General features: G+C 42.4%; 1 protein-coding gene across 2 annotated transcripts in view; it reads right to left on the reverse strand.

Moving 5' to 3' along the window:
• Positions 1–6: 6 nt before the first annotated feature.
• LOC115941038 (uncharacterized) overlaps positions 7–19,660 on the reverse strand; it is a 383,272-nt gene continuing 363,618 nt past the window's right edge. The window contains exon 6 of one of the 2 annotated variants that reach the window (XM_081827607.1): positions 7–1,722. In XM_081827607.1, the coding sequence (XP_081683733.1) occupies positions 1,674–1,722 (49 nt within the window). In that variant the 3' untranslated portion in view covers positions 7–1,673. Of the gene's footprint in view, positions 1,818–19,660 lie in introns of both variants that reach the window. The other variant, XM_081827606.1, reaches the window with a different exon arrangement.

The following is a 19,660-nucleotide window of genomic DNA, read 5'->3' on the forward strand; positions in this document are numbered from 1 at the left end:
TTTCTTGCTTTCTTTCCATTCCCTCCCTACACTCTGTGCACTCGGATCTACAGTTTGGAAGTACAGTAATGAGATCCCCACCCAACCCCGCCCGCAGGAATGCATCAACAGCTGGCCAAACATAATCCAACACACAGAACTGCCTTTGTAGAAATAGTAACAGTGGAAGGGCCAGACAGGCGTCTCAGAAGAGCTCCCCATGACAACTGGGAAAGCTCCTCCTCCCCAGGTTTGAGCTGACTCGAGGGAGCTGGGGTTGGAGCACCCCAGTCACTCATCGGAGTCCAAAGTCAGCCTCAAGCGCCTCCCCCAACCTCAGCAGAGGCTATTCCGAGGGCACTCGCCTCTCCACACAGTAAGTTAGATGCACGCTTTCTCTACACTGACTATGGCCATACTTTGCCACAGGTCACGCGCCCCTCAAAAGGCAACACCACAGACTCCCCAATCTCATGCCCGGAAGTCCCGCACCAGTGCTAACCACTGAGCTACGAGCTGGTAGGACCACCTCTCTTCCTTAGAAAAGAACTTTTTTTTTTTTTTTTTAATTAAAAGCTGATCCTGGAATTCTAAAACATGTAAATAGAACACTGCATTCATCTCTATTGAACACTTAGCATCTGAAGCCTGTGGTAGCCAGCTGGTCTCAAAGTCATCTGGGATACATTTATTTTGATTAAATCGATCAGATTTCTATTTACAGGATAGAATTTTTCACCATACTGAATACAGCTGTGTTTACAGGGATTTGTAGAAGAAGAAGAAAACAAAACCCCACAATCAGTCCTAGCAAAGCACAGAGCACTCAGAACTTCAAGGAGTTAAAGCTGAGGGGTCTTGCTTTCACATTAACAAGAAAATTCTGCATGCAGCTGCTTTGGCCATGCTCTCTAGCTAGTCAGGAAATGGGTGTTGAGCTGAAGCTGAAAATACAAGCTGCAATCAAGCCCGATCCAACAAAGTGACAGACTTCCTGTGTAAAATGGTCAGAAATCTTTCTTTTTCGTGTCCCTACATGCATGCACATGCATTTAAATCCATGCTGCAAGGCTGCTCCTTTCTCTGGGGACATGGTACAGTCACTTAGCCCATCAGTTTCTTCCTTGACAGCACCGGGGACATCCAGACTACAATTTACAGTTCCTCCATCCATGTCCTGGGTTATAAATTATGCCATCCTCCCTAGAATGGGAATGCAGACCAAGCGGCAGGCAATCAAGCGGCATTCAGCACCTCCTCTTGCTTTTCATGCGCTCCCCTCACTCTGCCTTTCTCCAACTCTGCCTCGCCAGGCAGATAGAGCAGATACCTGGTTTATCCATCTTCAGCTCCACTCAGGTAAAATGCCACCACATCTCGGCTTGGTTCTCTCCACCCCCCCCAGACTAATCGCTGGGAGCAGCCCAAGCTGGGTGCCCGCGGCACAGGCCATTGCTGCCCTCGTCCCGCGGACGACCGGCGGGCACAGGATGGACTCCTAACTCCCCATCCCTGGTCCTTGGCGTCCTCTCTATCAGTCCCACCCCGGGTCTTCTGCGGCGTCACCCTCTTGCAGCTGCGAGGGGCCCGGGCCAGAGCTCCGGAGCAGGTCCTTCTTCGGCACGGCGCAGACCGCGACTCGGGGTTCCGGTGCACCCTGGCGAAGCCGATGCGCGGGACACCGCAGGAGCAGCTCAGGTAACCAGGGAAGCTTGGCGTGCCCACAGCGATGCAGCCCTGGAGCTGTGAGGAGAGACGGTCTGGCTTCAGAATAAAAAAAAAAAAAAAGAAAAGAAAAGAAAAAAAAGAAAGAAACACAAAACAGCGCAGCTTGGCGCCTGCGAGGGTAGAAAAGAAAAAAAAAAAAAAAACAGACACAAACCATAGGGGAAAAAAAGGCAAGAGTTAAAATCAAATTTCAAAAAATAAAAAATAAAAAGGAATACATAGATCAGGGTACTTCATGCGACTTTTATTTCTGAGGTTTCTCGGTTTATTGGCAGCCCCGCCCCCTCCAAAATCTCTTCTGTCCCTGAACGCTACTGTCCATGAGTGCCGAGTCACAAAGGCTCTGCTCCGAAGTGCGACAGCCCCAGCATCACATGAGAAAGCCACATGACAACTGGAGTCGGCTGCCCATGTGGTCAACTATTTCACCCAGGCGGGGGGGTAGGAGGGAGACAGGTCTCAAGTGAGACGTGCCCCTCTCGGCGCTGCCACGAAGAAATTTCCTTACAAGAACAATGAGAAGAATGCATCTCTGAAGAAATGCTTGTGAGTGCCTGTAGACTTTCCCATATGCACACTTACATAGACGAAAGAGACCACGGATGCTCGAAGACATTCTGAGGATGCTGTTCCGCAGACACTAGCTGGATGGCAGCAATATTATTTCTAGTTTGCATTAGTCAAAGCTGATTCCACTTAAGTGGATTCCTGAAAAGCACACACCATGTCTTCATAGCATGATCAGGCTTGGAAAACCAATTCTATTATCTCTCCCTGCGATCTGTATCTGAACCTGCATTCTGAATAATTTATTTTTAGACTAATAAGATGCTTGCCAAGACCGCTCCCTTTCTTCAGCGAGTGGCGCAGGCAGATCTTCACCCAAGTGGGAAAAGCCTGTCCCTTTGTAAGGAGAAGAGATGAGACGGTTTTCACCGTTTTCAAAAATTGCAATTTCTTATTTAAAGGCACACAAACACAGAACAATAAAGTTCTCCCACAAGTAATCATTAAAAACGAGTGAAATGTTTCTGCTTCATTGAATTGACATGCCTCTGATTTGCAGTTGGGCATTCATGATGGCAAATGGTGGTGATACTTTTCTAATGCCGGCTGTTCGTGGCTGCAGCTAGAGCCCTTAAGCCACACGGATATTGCTACTTCTCGGCAGGATGAGAGCAAACAATTGCTTTCTGGAGCACCTCTCTGCAGAGATGCCGCAAGGCCAGGTATGCTTTAATAGTTACAAGAAGGTGTGTAGGGAGGAGATGGCCTCAGGGTCTTGTAGATTCCCTTACTTAGGAAGTAAGTTGCCTTTTTGGGACAGCGTGCCCATGATGTGAGAAGTAGGTCTTTTTAGAAAAACAGATCATGCCGGCTAACCAGAACGAGAGAATTGTTAAACAGGCGGCAAGAGGGTCTATAATAACATGGCTTCTTCGATGGTGTAGATAGCAAGGGAGGAGGCCATGAATTCATTGGAGCTGCACTTCTCAGCCTCCGATTGTGTGACGGAGCTAGGGACTGTTCTAAACACCGAGAATCCTGGCGTGAGCCAGATGGGCATGGTCCTTGCCTTCATGGGCTCACAGTCTAGTAACTACGCACATCCTTTTTTCCTTTGAAGACAACCTCCTTTCAACTTGGATAGTCCGAAGTTAGCAGGGAAGAAAGCAAGCAGCCACTTTTACACTCTTTCCTTGCCACCATCCTCTAAGAACTCCCACATCCTGTGGATTCCTTCCTTACAAACCCTCCCGTGAATTTAAGATTTCCTCTCTGTTCCCCATCTCAAGAGTCTAAGCTCAGGCACTCATGCGCTCAACCTCCACAGTTTTCTCTCTGGTCTTCCTCTTCGTGTTCCAGACCATTTAGCGACCTGCCACCAAAGGAATCCTGCTAAACCACCACATTCGTGATGTCCCGAACCCCTGTCCAGATGGTCTGGACAACTCTCTGCCCACAACTGAGGATGGCTCTTACTCAATCACATTCATCAGCTACCACTGAAGACACCCTGTTATCTGACTGTACACTATACAAATTAATCTATTCCTGAGCATCTGAATACACCAACCATTGAATCAGGAAAAGCATAATGATTTGGGCTTACTGTTAATAACGAGGCATAAAGCGCTGTAAGGGAAACACACGTGGGCCACTGTCCCTGCCCTCCGAGAAGGTCTCATCTATGGAACCCATGGGACATATTCTATTGGCACTAGCCATGTACTATCTTGAACTGCTAGCTCTCCGAGTTTTATTTCTCATAAAAAAAAATAAATAGGTGTTAAGTCTGCCTGCTAAATGAGCATCCGATAAGTATGTCAGAGAAGAGCTGAGAAGGGAGGCATGACTTCTATCTAGATGCTGGGAAAGGTCCCCAGGGAACCCTGAGATTTGCAGTGAGCTAGGAGATGTCTGGGGAAAAGGGGTGAGGTTTGGGTCATTAAAAAAAAACAACAACAAAACAGCAAGCACAGTATTGAAAATGCTAGCACTTATTATGTGCTGCGTTCTCCTCTGAGCAGTTTGTGTACCTGAGCCCACTTAATCTTTACGATCCTAGAAGGGAAGTATTGCTCTTTGCAAGGATATAGCACAGAAACACCAAAGAGAGGGAAAAGAAGTTGTCCGAGACGGCACGACGAGTGAGTGGTCATTTTGGCCACTGAGCACATTCTTTTTTTTTTTTTTTTTTAAGAATTTTTTATTTATTCATTTGAGACAGAGAGACACACAGAGAGAGAGAGAGAGAGTAGGAGCAGTGGGGATAGGCGGAGGGAGAGGGAGAAGCAGACTCCCCGCCGAGCAGGGAGCCTGCTGCGGGGCTCGATCCCAGGACCTGGAGACCATGACCTGAGCCGAAGGCAGACGCTTAATGACGGAGCCACCCAGGCGCCCCCCACTGAGCACATTCTTAACCACCTTGCTGGACGGTATCAGAGCGGGCCACACCGTGGGAGGGGAACCAGCAGAGTGAGAAGACATAACTAAACCTGAGGGTGCGTGATCCATTTGAGGATCCATTTGGTTCAGGTGGGCTATTAGTTTTGCAGAAGTGGGACTGTGTTGAGAACAAGCCAAGGGAACAACAAAACTGCAGGATACGGAGTCTGGTAGTCACAGCTAAGATCCATAGGGAGGAGGGAGCTTGGAGAGAAAGAGAATAATGAAGAGGTTCCTGCAATAGTCTGACTATAGGGGACGGTGCCTGAACTCTGGCAATGGCAAAAGAAAAACTGAGATGGATTCATGGAGAATGATGGTAGCAAAGTTGACTATACTTTTTTTTTAAGCCTGGATAAAGCAAGCAAGCAATTCCTGGTGCTTAGGAGTTGTGTCCTTACTCTCTGTTTCCCCAGTAGCTAGCTCCGTGCTTGATGCATTTTTAAAAAATGATGAATGAGAAAAGGAAAGTCATGGAGGTAGAAATGGGAAAATGAGAAGCGATACTACATATAAGGAAAAACTCTACATAGAACTTAGTGCTGCATAGGACACCCAAAGGGAAAGGTCCATCAGGAAATTATATACAGAGAAGTGGACTTTATTTTCTCATTCCACCGTTGGCCCAGACTTTTGAAGACGGGTTCTCCCACCACACTCCCTGGATCTACTTTTCGAGCCTCCTTAGATGAGGGGGTGCTCACTTTGTCCCCCTCTGGCCACTCCAATCTATGCCCACCGGCTGCAGATCCACCTCCTCCACCTCTAGCCCCTAATCCAGACGCTGCACTTGCAGATTTTACCATTCTTTTATTTTTTTTATTTGTGGCAAAGGGAAAAAAAATCAAAACAAAGGGAAGTTTATCAGCTTTCTCATACAATCTTAGTTAAACCAGAACACTAAATTAACGAACGCACCTCATTTCTTAGGCAGTTAATGGAGGTTAATATGACATGCTGCCTCTAGCTCTGGAAGTAAAAAAGGGTGTTATTGCCTACTATTATAGCTGGGGAAAAAAAAGTGCTAATAATCTTTCTCATCAGCAGTAAAGAATTGGGCTTTTAATACCCAGATATATTTTAGTAAAAGGATAGTATATCATCTCTAAGTGCAGTTCAAGAGCAATGTTGGATAGAACTAGGGCATTTCAAGAGCCTGCTTACACGAGAGACCAAAAAAAAAAAAAAAGTTACATCCAAAGCCTAATTTATTCCTGCTTTCTTGAAGGAAAAAAAAAGAAAGAAAAAAAAAGTGAATTGATGGTGGATGTATTTTTATTTCTACTGCTTTAGGTCAGTTCTAGTTATTAATCTCTAAATATTAAAAAAAAAAACTTGGACCTTGCAAATCAGTGATTTGGAGTCAATGGGGACTATGTGACAAGGTCACTGATTCAGTGGCACTTGCACATGTGTGTTATGTGGATCTGCTAATGTGAGATGGTGTGTAATGCACAGGAGGGTGTAAATAAATGAGACACAGTCTAGGCCCTTCAAGAGTCTACAATAGCCTTACCCTGGAAGCCACTTCCCATCCTTTGATGAAGGGGACCTACTGCTTTGGAAGACAGTAAAGAATAGCAGAGGTTATGGGGCGCCTGAGTGGCTCAGTCATTAAGTCTGCCTTTGGCTCAGGTCATGCTCCCAGGGTCCTGGGATTGAGCCCTGCATCGGGCTCCCTGCTCTGCGGGAAGCCTGCTTCTCCCTCTCCCACTCCCCCTGCTGTGTTCCCTCTTTTGCTGTGTCTCTCTGTCAAATAAATAAATAAAATCTTTAAGAAAAAAAAAAAAGGAATAGCAGAGGTTAATAAAAAAAAAAAAAAGAAAAAAAAAAAGTATATGCCTTCTTGAGAGGAAATCAACCCAACCAGGCTACTTTGAGGTCTTCCCATAAGATAAAATTTTAAAAAGCAGCTTGGATGATATGAATATCCGATTGGTGTTACTCATAAGCTCCATAAGTGACTCAGAATGCTATGCTTTAACTTTGCAATCCTGGGAAATATCAATGATGGGAGTGCTGATGATGAAGAGAGAGGAAGGGTCTCCAGGCTTCCTTAGTCAGCGGCCAGAGGACGGAAAATGCCATGCCGTGTTTTCTAACTTCCCCCAAATGGATGCTGAGTGAAGATGAGCGCTTCAACAGAGCGGACTGACAGTGACTAACTGCTGGCTGCTCGTAGAGCCCTGATTTCCCCTCTTTTTGTTACCCAGTATCATTACCCTGCTCCATTTTCCAGGGGCCAAGTGGCAATTTTAAGGTGGAAGGCCTGTGTTTGTTCACCTGTGAGTGGTTTGACCTTAGACTTCGCAGAGCATGGTGAGGAAGTCAGTTTTTCCATGCTCTTTACAGTAAACAAAGACAGTGTGGCTGGGCTCCAAATGTTACAGAAGGTCAGGGACCAAACTGCCTCAAAGACAAAGACCGCTTCCAGAAATTCAAACACAAAATAGATGTAAGCACCACCAGCATTCCAAACCACGCTCCTGTCCATTCTCAGTGTTGGGTTCAAACAATGTGACACATACCCAGCTTTGGTGCTTAAGAGAAATAGAATCATAAAGCCCCAGGTGCTGGAAAGCACCGTAAAGGTCATCTGGTCCAAGTGCAAATCTGAATTGTGAATGCTGCCCTTTAAAACATCTCCACCACGCAACCAGCCAGGCTCCCAGGGAGCACCTCCAGTGACTGAAAACGTGGTCCCCTGGAAGGGAGACAGGTCGTCCCATCTTCCAAACGCCATAGCCTGATTATTTAAAAGCCCTGAGCCAAAAGGGGGAAGCTTCGCTGTATCTTGTTTCCTGGCTCTCAATTGAGAAGTTTGGGAGCTCCAGTCTTGAACGTTCTCCATATGATGGGCCTTCAAATACTAGAGGGAATCAGATTTTCCTTCTCTCCAAGGAATAGATGCAGTTTCTTTAGCCACTGTGGTGGGACTGCTACTCCCTTCAACATCCCATTTCTCAGCCTATGAATTCATTCTAGTTTATTGGTAGCTCTCGGAAGGATGTGTCACACAGAACAGAACACAAAGGCCCAGGGTGTGTACACACCATGTAAATGGTACCATCCCCTTTCTCCTTTTAGGAGACCAGATCTCGATGAGCACAGCATAACCTGCCTTTGCTTTCTTAGTAGATACATCACACTGGTGACTCACTGGGCTCCCCTGTGCCTTCCTACATACATGTGCCTCCTAAATCACATTGTTGCCATCACTGGATAGGGACTTTGTATGATTACTTGACCTTTTATGTTTTTTGGGGTTGCCACATATAAGATCCTATGGTATGAATGAAACACACAAAGGCAAGGCAAAGTAGTGAACCACCCTTGAAGGAAACAGGAATGTATTTATAAATACAGAGGTCTCTTCCATGGGAAGATATCGCCCCCGGGGAAGGCACACATCCCTAGAAGACAATGAGTACACCTGCTGTTTTTTCTATATCACAACAGCACTGCTTTGAAGGAAATGCCTCTGATTATGTAAAATAGCTTTGCCTAGCAGAGAGAATACTGGGACTGGGAATCAAAAGCTCTAGGTTGTGGGGCGCCTGGGTGGCTCAGTCGGTTAAGCGTCTGCCTTCAGCTCAGGTCATAATCCCAGGACCCTGGGACTGAGCCCCACATTGGGCTCCCTGCTCAGCAGGGAGTCTGCTTCTCCCTCTCCCTCTGCCGCTCCCCTTGCTTGTGCTTGTTTTCTCTGTCAAATAAATAAAATCTTAAAAAAAAAAAAAAAAAGCTCTAGGTTGCAGTATGCATTTTGCCAGGAGGTATTTATTTGCTATATGACCCTGTAGGTGAGCAGTAAACTGTTTTCCAACCCTAGCTTCTTCTGATGCAAAGTAAGAACCTCAACAATATGTACCTGAGCTGCACAGCATTTGAACACTGAATGTTTACATGGGATTTTAATTAAATTTCTAAAATCTGTTCCTTAATACAAGGGCATTAAAAAAATATTAACCCTTGGATAAAGTTTCCTACAGACTTCTACATTAAATGGTTTCAAAACAAGTGAACAGCACATGGACAGATCAAAAATTCCTTGTGGCCACAGCTGTTTTTAAAAAGATATGCTAATTAGGAAAATCAGGCAAGCCAGACTGGGGGTCCTGCAATCTTTACCCTCTGATAAAATAATGGTTTTGAATAGCTGAGCCAATTACTACGATTCTTGGGGTAAGGAATGAAATAAATGTCATAATGTGATATCACTTTTCCATAATCCAAATGTCTTCTTAAAATGTCTTTAATTAACTATACAGAGAGAACCTTTAGGTTGAAAAGATCCAGTTTCTTTCACATTTTTTAAACTACAGCCATGACAACGGAGTTGCTCAATGTCAATCAGCAGTTCTCACAATGGGAATACGATCCACATTCTTAGTTATTCTCTTAGTGAGAAGGGAGAGGCTGATAGCAAATTGACAGAAAACCAGCTCACCTGGAGATTTCACCTGGAGGTTCTAAGATGCATCAAAACCACCTAACATTAACCTCACAGAGCACAATAGTTGATCTTTTCGCTAAGTAGGTTATAAGACCCTGCTATGTTTCTCTTAGATCCAAGAATTAAAAATGAGAAAAGTGGGCTTGATTTTTTTGGAAACCCAGAGCCAAAGCCCAGCTTGGGCCTCGCTTTTCTCTGTGCAAGCCCCTTCCCTGTTCTAGCCTCAGCCCCAGATCACTGTTAGGGAGTCAGCAAAAGAGTTCTCAAGACCCTGGGCTTACATAGCAAGGATCATGCAGCACACTAGGGAGCCGGAATGAGAAGCCAGGGCTATGCCAAGCACGTGGAATCCAGACAGAGGCCACGCTGGGGACGTGGACTGATGCTTTCTACTTGTTTGCAAAATATCCGTAGGTAGCAAACTGTTACATAATAAAGTGCCTAATGGCATTTGATATGAACAAATGTTGTAAACATTAGCTTATTGTCACCAATAGAGACTCTAAGCTGAAATTAGCACAGATGACCACATATCCATTCAAGTGGTGAGGCAGACTTTTAGAGGAGGCTTTAAGATAATAAAATGGCCATGCTGAGGATGCCAAAGGCATACAGATATCTCACTGGCTGCAAAAGCAATAGAGGGAGCAGGCATATGCCCAAGACCTTCAGTGAGACCGAGCATCTCACTGGAGCATGGTTCCCCTGCAGCCGACCGTCTTTGCTACAGCTCGTCCAAGATCAGGGCTACAACGTCATGGTGTCTGCAGGAATGTACAAATATGAAAGGGAAGAAAAGAGCACCAGAATCAGAAAGACAAGAGATGTTTATGTGTTCCACCATTTGCCTGAATGCATGGTTTACATAGACTTCATTCGTTAAGGAAAAAATTCAATTAAAAATATTCTGGAAAGTGAGAGACATTCTGCATGATTTTCTTTAAAGTTAACCGTGGCTGAATGTTTGACTTGTTCATGAAAACGATTCCGTTTACATTGAATGCTGGTTCTTGACACTCTCCCTCTCAAGTATACACACATTTTATATGTAGATGGATATTATGTGTATATATTTTATTAAAACTATAAAGTTACATAATTCATGTAATTATGGAAGTACCTGAAATTACATAAATGTATAGAAAGATTGTCAACATAGATCATTTGCTTAAATTTCATGGAGTTGGCTTTCATTTTTGATACTCTAAAAAACAAAGATTTGCTATTAATGAGGATATTCAAAAAAATAATTTTTGCAGAACACAAAGACAATTTTAAAATAATTTTTTAATGTTGACATACTGACATGAGTGTAGCATTTCTCAGTGTGACTACTTTGAGAGAATAAATTTATTTATATGGGTATACTAAAAAGATAAAGACAATCTTACTAGTTTGAAGTTACTGAGGCTGAAACAAGCCAGATCTATCAGTAAGATTTACCTGATGCAGTAAATGTTGTGAAACTTTGGGAAAAGAATAATTCTAATAATACTGAACACTTAATTATTACTTAATACATACTAGGCAGTGCTGTGAGCACTCCACATTTAATCCTCACTAGGAAACTTATGAGTTAGATATAACTTATCTCCGTTATATAGATGAGGAACCAGCAATAACAGAGAGGGTAAGTAACCTGACCAAGGCCACACAGCTAATAGATGGGGCTTGGGGGTGGGGCAGTCGGGGCCCCAGACTCCATTACTCTGTCTGTAGTCTTCCTTCTCTCTCCCCTCTCCTACCTGACCCCAAACACACCCAATACAAATCCAGGGCAGATCCCACTCTTGGGTCTGCACCACTCTTCATGTTATTATGAAAACAACATAGATCAAACTGCAAGGAAGAAAATAGAACACTTCTAATGACATGTTTACACTAGTGAGGATTATCCAAATGACATCCTATAGAGTTTGAAAAACGATTAAAGCAGGGCATAAAAGTTGACAAGTCTGCTCACACCACATAGTGACTAGAAACACATGTGAAGGTGGAAATCAGTACGTGAGGCTGAGACACGACCGTCCGCCGTCGAGAGCCAGCGAGAAGGGGCTAATGACAAGGTGAGGGAGTTAAACCCAATCAAAGAATCAGACTGAGGACAGTGAGCATATATTAAGCATCCATGACAGAATCAGGCATTCTAGAGGAGCTTCAGAAACATTTAAATCTGGGGCGCCTGGGTGACTCAGTTGGTTAAGGGTCTGCCTTCGGTTCAGGTCATGATCCCAGGGTCCTGGGATCGAGCCCCAGGTAGGGCTCTCTGTTCAGTAGGGAGCCTGCTTCTCTCTCTCCCTCTGCCTGTCTGTCTGCTTGTTCTCTCTCTCTCTGTCAAATAAATAAAATTTTTTAAAAAAGAAAAATTTTAATCTGACTTTGATGACAACTCTGCCAGTCTATTATTCTCATCTTAAAGATGAGGAAACTGACCCCCCAGAGATTAAGCAACTTCCTCAAAATGAAACAGCTAACATCTGTTAAGATCCGCACCTTGCTCTGTTGGACTCTTAAGCTTGTACCCCAGATTAGTCATAATATGATAGGTGACATTCAAAGCATCATCTCAATGAAAAAAGATAAGGAGGTCTGAGCAAACAGGTCACACGCTGAGTATCTATCTGCTCTTTGATTATGAGCTTCAGCCTTGTGCCTGCTGAGCAGAGTTGGAATCGGAGTTGCCTGGGTCATCTCAGAGCCAAACAATATTAGTTGCTGCAAAGCCCTTTGGGAATTAGTCAGTGTAAATAAACACATAACCATACAGCAAGAGCCCTGATCAAATCTGAAAACAGGAGACCTTGGACCATTAGAGAGAAATGACCAAGATGTATATGGGAACCAGATAGACAAAGGCGAACTGAGGGGTAGAGCTACATCTGTGAGGGGGTAGATATGAGAGACCCCTGACAACAAGATGGTGAATTCTAAGTAATAAGAAACGTTCGTGAGATGGAAGAACCACCTGTTTTATGTAAAGCTCCAAACAACGAGATCACAGTGGACAGCCACTCAAATAATGCCTTCATAATACAGAGTATTATTGAAAATAACTCAATTCACAGGGAGCTTATGGCGGCTAGTACTAGATGGCCTGTCAGGAAAAACAGAACGATAATTACAGAAAAGAATCATATCCTCAGAAAAACAAAAATTAATCAAACTAAGTTTGTAAAGCCTATCTTACAGACACATTGTCTGGACTCATGCTCTCAAAAATACTGTTGTGTTTTTTTTTTTTAATGCCAATTTATTTAGTTAATTGAATGGTTTTGTCCTGTTACTTCTAAACTGGATATACTCTGTGACTCATAACATCTTAAATTTCTTTAACAATTGTAAGAAATCCGTAATCGCAAAGGACAGAATTATTTCCCCCAAATTAAACAATGACAGAATGGTTTCTGTGTCTGTGATAGAAAAATCAACCTTATGACCATCACCTTAAAAAAATCTAAGCTCCAATCAACTGGAGGCAATTCTTAATCAAACACAAATAAAACTGATAATAAGCAAGTTCCATTAACATAGCATTGAGATTAAATCAGAATGACTATCACAGATTAAAATTTAAATTTTGAAAAAATTTTAGAACAGTTTTGGATTTATTAAAAAAATGGAAAAGGTAGGACAGAATCCCCCATTAGTCCCAGGATTCCCTATTATTAACGTCTCATATTTGTCACAGTGAATAACAGATGCAGTATTATTAACAGAAGTCCACATGTTATTTGAATTTCCAGTTTGCACATAATATCCTTTTTCTGTTCTAGTATCATCCAGGACATCTCATTACATTTGTCATGTGGCCTTAGGTGCCCATGGGTCACTGGCTTCTCAGACTTGCATCCTTTCTTATGATCTTGAATACTGCTCAGGTATTATATAGATGCCCTTCAATTTCAGTTGATCTGGCCTTTACCTTACCATCTGACGGGGGTTATGGGTTTGGGGGAGAAAAACCACAGAGGTGAAGGGTCACTGCCATCCTTACCACGTAACAGTAAGGCTGCATACCATCAACATGCCCGGACCTGTGGATATGAGCCTTCATCATCTGGCCGTGGGAGCATTGGGCACATTTCTCCACCATCCAGTTAGTTACTTCTGCTCCATAACCCCACCCACTTCCCATACTGTGCCTTCCCGAAGCTAGGAAGTCACTATGCACAGCCCCAACTACGGAGTGGGGAGTTCCTCCCCACCTTTTCTGTGAGCAGTATATCAACATAAATCATTTGGAATTCTTCTGCAGGGGATAACGGTCTCCTCTCTCCCACTTAGTTATTCAATCGTTTTTCATGTTAGTACAGATTCATAGGTACTTATTTTATACTTCGAGTTATAAGCCAACACTACCACAATCAAGAAATGTTGAAAGATTTATTCAAGTTCATTGGCAAAAAAAGCCCTGCCACTTTTGGTCTCCTGGCCGGGGAAAGAGTGTAGATAGAATCAACGATTTAGATGTCATGAACACAATAAAGTTTAAGATGCTGAGGGTTTGCAGGAAGACATTTCCACTATTCTGTCTTACAGAGGAAAAAAGGGATATACCCGTTTGTTCCAGGGGATTTTCTCACTTTATTTCTGATATAGCCACAATAACATTCATTACATAGTCAATGTCTTCAAAGTGAAGCATGACTTGGTTATTGAAATTCTTCAGACAAATGCTGAGTCAATACTTCTCTCTCTTAGAAATAACTTTGGTAGGGAGACAAATCACGAGAGAATCTGCTCCAGGAATAAAACTGAGGGTTGAAGAAGGGAGGGGGGTGGGGGCATGGGGTAACAGGGTGATGGGTATTGAGGAGGGCACGTGTGGTGATGAGCACTGGTGTTAAAACGCAACTAATGAATTGGTTGAACACTACATCAAAAACTAATCATGTACTATATATGTTGGCTAACTGAACATAATAAAAAAAATAACTTTGGTGCTAAAAGTATCACACAGCTCAATATACTGACTATATTTATTTCACTATATATTTATAGATGTGAAAAACATTTGCCTTTTAAAAATTGTTTAAAATATAGGTAGTATGGGGCATCTGGGTGACTCAGTCAGTTAAGCATCTGCCTTCAGCTCAGGGCATGATCCCAGGGTCCTGGGATAGAGTCCCGCATCAGGCTCTCCGCACAGTGGGGTGTCTGCTTCTCTCTCTCCCTCTGCCCCTCCCCATTGCTTGTGCTCTCTTGTGCGCTCTCTCAAAATAAATAAAATTTTAAGTAAAAAATAAATACAATAAAATAAAATATAGGTAGTATAATACGTGAAGGTATAAAAATATAATTGGGAGCTAGAAGAGTATAGTAAATATTTTAGATACTTACTTCATAACATTCATTAGCACTAAGTAACTTCAGGCATAAAATGCATGACAAAACTCCATAATAAAAAAATACACGAAAGTAGTGGAACAGAAAGACATAGAACACAGTATAGAAGGGAAGGAAATCAAGACAATAAAAAGTAGATTTCATTCATTCAATAAATAGTTACAGAGCACCTCTAATCAGTTAAGAACCATTATAAAGCTGGTGCCCTATGCTGGGTAAAAACAGTTACCAATTTTGTTCTCATGTAGTCTGTTGGGAAATAATAATAGCATTACGGAAATGTGTACAGGAAAGAGTAACGCAGCAGGCCTTGGCTCTATTTTCCAAATCTTCAGGAGTGGTCCTTGGCCTGGCAACTGAAACATGACCTTTGACTCCTTGGAGTATCTTACCAGATAAGTGTCTTTGAACACCTGATGCCTTGGACCACACCAGACAGGGTTTATATTAACAGTGGGAATTATGGTGAGGGAGCACCTGTTTTTGTAAGCCTGAAATGTTGGAGCATACTGTATAAATCTGACCTCCAGGGAGCTGCAGACTGAGTAGATAAGGTACTGCATGCCTATATAACCAAACCCCAATAAAAACCCTGCACACCAAGGCTCATGTTAGTTTCCCTAGCTGGCAACACACAGCTTATGTTCTTGAGAGAACAACATATTGCTGACGGAATTAAGTACTGTACGTATCTCCACTGGGAGAGGACAACTGGAAGCTCACACTTGGTCTCTCTTGGATTCCAGTTATGCATCTTTTCCCTTTGTGGATTTTAATCTGTGTCCTTTTGCTGTAATAAACCATAACCATTGAGTATACCAGCTTTCTTGAGTCTTGTGAGTCTTTATGACAAATCCTTGGACCTAAAGGTGGTCTTGGGAACACTCCAACTTTAAACCACAATGAAAAATTGAGGCACATACTCTGAAAGAGAATAATATATACTTTATGGGAGCTTTTTACATAGTTATCTGAAGTAGAGTAGGAGGTCAGAGAAAGCTTTCCTGAAGAAGTGATGTTTGAGCTGAAAAATGTATTAGGAAATGGGGCAAGAGTGGGAAGAGCTTTCTAGCAATGGGAAAGTACATGTGCAAAAGTTTCAGGTCGGGGAGAGCCAAGTGTGTATAAGTAGCTGTAAGTGGATGGGTGTGAATGGAGGACAAGGAACAGAAAGGATGGGAGAGAGACTGGAGAAGCCTCAGGCAGTAGGACTGGTAGACCATGCAAAGGACTTGGGTCATTATCCCAAGAGTAATGGGAAGCTAATGAAAGGGTTGAAACAAAGGGGAGATCATCAGGGCAGCCTTCTGCAATTATAATTCTTCCAACATGGTGGAGAATTTACTGGAGGTAATGAGTGAAAACATGGAGACCTCTTTTTATAGTACTCAAGATGAGTGATGGTGGTATCTCTACTTGCGGTGGGAGAAGTGGAAACATTGAAAAATGGAAACTTTGAACAGAAATTTGGTAGGTCAGATTGAAAGGGATTGGTGATAAATTGGAAAGAGAAAAGAGAGATCATCGGAGATGGGAATCTACTTTTCTGGTTTGTGTAAATGAGGGATGGTTGAGCTACTCATTGATGCAAGAAACACTAGAAGTGATCAGATATTTTTTTCTGGGGATGAAGTACCAGAATAACTATGCATTTGACCTTGGACATTATTGAGTGTGATGTGTTTTTAGAGCTGAAAGTGGAGATGCTTATACACAACTGAATACATAAGTATCTAGAGTATATAAATTTAGCTTTTATTCATATATAACTGCAGCTATGCATTCAAGGGGCATCTACTATTGAGCACTTTATATAAATGAACTCATTTTATCCTTACAACTACATAAGGCAGATATAATGATCCTTATTTAACATATCATGAAACTGTGAGATAGCTAAAGCCATTTGCCTAAGTCACACGACTGGGAAATAACCCCAGGTACTCTTGCCCCCTGTCATGCTAAGCTACCTCTCATAATAAGCCAGGGAAGGGCATGAGACTAATTTTGGAGGCAGCAGCGAGTAGAAGAGAAGAGATATTTTGAGGGTAAAATTATTTAAAAACTGATTAATGGCAGAGGAAACTGAAAATGTTAATATGAAGAAAAAGAGGACAGTAAGTACCCTAGAAGCTAAGAGGAGTTACTGTTCAAAATGAGGACTTCTTAAAATGCTCTTCAAAGTTGACTAAGGGGTGCCTCAGCGGCACAGTCAGTTAAGCAGCCGACTCTTAGTTTCGGCTCAGGTCATGATCTGAGGGTCATGAGATGGAGCCCGACGTTGGGCTCTGCGCTCAGTGGGGAGTCTGCTGGAGATTCCCCACACTCAGACCTTCTCTAAAATGAATAAATCTTAAAAAAAAAAAACAAGCTGACTAAGCAGAAGACGACCAGGGGATTGACAAGAGAAGGTCATTGTAAACTTAGGAAAAGCTGTTTTGATGGAGAGATGAAAGTAGAGCAATGGTAGAGAGGCAATGAAAGGATATGAAGACAGAGCTATGAATTCCACAAATCTGGCCAAAAAGAAGGAGAAATACAGCAATACCTATAGGAGGATATGGAGGCAAGGAAGGGTGGGTTGTTTGTATATAAAATGAGAACACTGTAAGCTTTCAAGTCAATAGGAAAGATCCAGTTGAGAGGGAGTAGTTGACTATATAAGCGAGAAAAGGGTACATTGACAGTGTGAACTTCTGTACTCAGGATGGGACAGATGAAAAATATTCATGTACATTCAGGTAGAGCCAGACTGTGAAAGGATACTCCTCACAGAATGTCACAGAAACGAGTAATAGATCCAGGCTCTGCTACTTCTCCAGTCTGCTCTCCTTATCTTCCTGTGGCTATCTCCGCCTTCTTTCCTTACTCAATAAGTCATGTTCTTCTCCCTTCAGATACTCCACACATGCTACTCTTTCGACTGAGAATGTTCTACCTTCTGCCTCATCTCTTCATCCAGTTTCTAGCCTGGTGGAGATGGTCAATAAACAGTTGTTGAAGGAATAAAGTGTGTTCAAAATACTTACTGAAACAAATAGCCCTCTGAAATACATGGTTTGGGAAATTTGTTCCAATGTGGTTCTGCTTCCGGGTGTCAATATAGTAATTTTACCAACATCAATTTGAATTGTATTTATGATTCCACTCATAAACGGAACATAGGAAAAATGAATAAACAAACAAAAAGCAGATTCAGAACTATAAATACAGAGAACAAACTGATGGCTGCCAGAGGGAAGCAAGCCAGAGGGTTGGGCAAAATGGGTGAAGGGGAGGGGTGATAAGGGTCTCCAGTTGTGGAATGAATAAGTCATGGGAATAAAAGTAGAGCTTAAGGAATACAGTCAATAAATAATACGTAATCACGATGTAATAGGACAAACGGGAGCTATACTTGTGGGGAACATATAGCCTAATGTATAAAGTGGTCAAATCACTAAATTGTAAACTTGAAACTACTGTAACATTGTTTGTCCATTATACTCAAAGAAAATCATAAAAAAATTGAAATCATAAAGATGTTGAAGTGTCCCCGGCATCCTGACCCTTTATCTTTGCTATATATATATATTTTTCAAGTCCTAGGTTTTTGGAGGTTTTTTTTAAATGTCTGTTTGTGTTTTTTAAGTAATCTCTACACCTTAACATGGGGCTCAAACTCCCAAGATTGGGAGTCACATGCTTTCCTGACCTACCCAGCCAGGTGCCCCTTTAGTCACATTTTTTGGTCTAGACGCATATTCATCACTCCCACAAATACAGGAATGTACACATGTGCCATTTTATCTTATCGAAAAGTATTGTCAAACACATACATGCCTGTACTTAGCATGTCAATGAATTCTGTACTAAGCAAGCAATGTAGAAAACCAAATTCTAATCAGAATGTCAATATATTAATTTACAATGAGATGCCCCACTGTCCGTTCAACCAGATGCTGTCAATCTGACCAATGCTTATTTTCATCCTAGACAAGCTACAGCTACATTTTGGTTAACCTCACATAAAAATGTGAGTGGGAACAAAGAATCCAATCAAGTAATGGGCAGAAGACATGAACAGGCATTTCTCCAAAGAAGACATCCAAATGGCCAATGGACACATGAAAAAATGCTCAACATCAATTGATATCAGGGAAATACAAATCAAAATTACAATGAGATACCACCTCATACCTGTCAGAATGGCTAACATTAACAAGTCAGCAAACGCCAGATGTTAGGGAGGATGTGGAGAAAGGGGCACCCTCTTACACTGCTGGTGGGAACGCAAGCTGGTGCAGCCACTCTGGAAAACAGTATGGAGGTTCCTCAAAAAGTTGAAAATAGAGCTACCATATGACCCAGCAATTGCACTAGTAGTATTTACCCTAAAGATACAAATGTAATGATTTGAAGGGGCACATGCACCCCAATGTCTATAGTAGCAATGTCTGCAATAGCCAAACTATGGAGAGAGCCCAGATGTCCCTTGACAGATGAATGGATAAAGAAGTACACATACACACACAAACACACACACAGTGGAATACTACTCAGCCATTTAAAAAATGAAATCTTGGGGGCACCTGGGTGGCTCAGTCGTTAAGCGTCTGCCTTCAGCTCAGGTCATGATCCCAGGGTCCTGGGATCGAGTCCTGCATCGGGCTCCCTGCTCAGCAGGGAGACTGCTTCTCCCTTTCCCACTCCCCCTGCTTGTGTTCCCTCTCTTGCTGTGTCTCTCTCTGTCAAATAAATAAAATCTTTTAAAAAAATGAAATCTTGCCATTTGCAATGACATGGACAGAACTAGAGGGTATTCTGTTAAGTGAAATAAGTCAATCAGAGAAAGAATTATCATAGGATCTCACTCATATGTGGAATTTAAGAAATAAAACAGAGTATCATGGGGAAGGGAGGGAAAAATAAAACAAGCTGAAATCAGAGAGAGATGAACCATAAGAAACTCTTAATCACAGGAAACAAACTGAGGGTTGCTGGAGGGGAGTAGGGTGGGCAGATGGGGTAACTGGGTGATGGACATTAAGGAGGGCACGTGATGTAATGAGTACTGCGTGTTATATAAGACTGATGAATCACTGAACTTTACCTCTGAAACTAATAATACATTATATGTTAATTAATTGAATTTAAAATAAATAAGTAAAAATAAATTAGAAAAAATGTGAGTGAGACCATAAAATAGACCAGTGGCTTCCA

This window comes from Leptonychotes weddellii, chromosome 8, assembly GCF_054177405.1.
Source record: "Leptonychotes weddellii isolate Sample4059 chromosome 8, ASM5417740v2, whole genome shotgun sequence".
Lineage (NCBI taxonomy): Eukaryota > Metazoa > Chordata > Mammalia > Carnivora > Phocidae > Leptonychotes > Leptonychotes weddellii.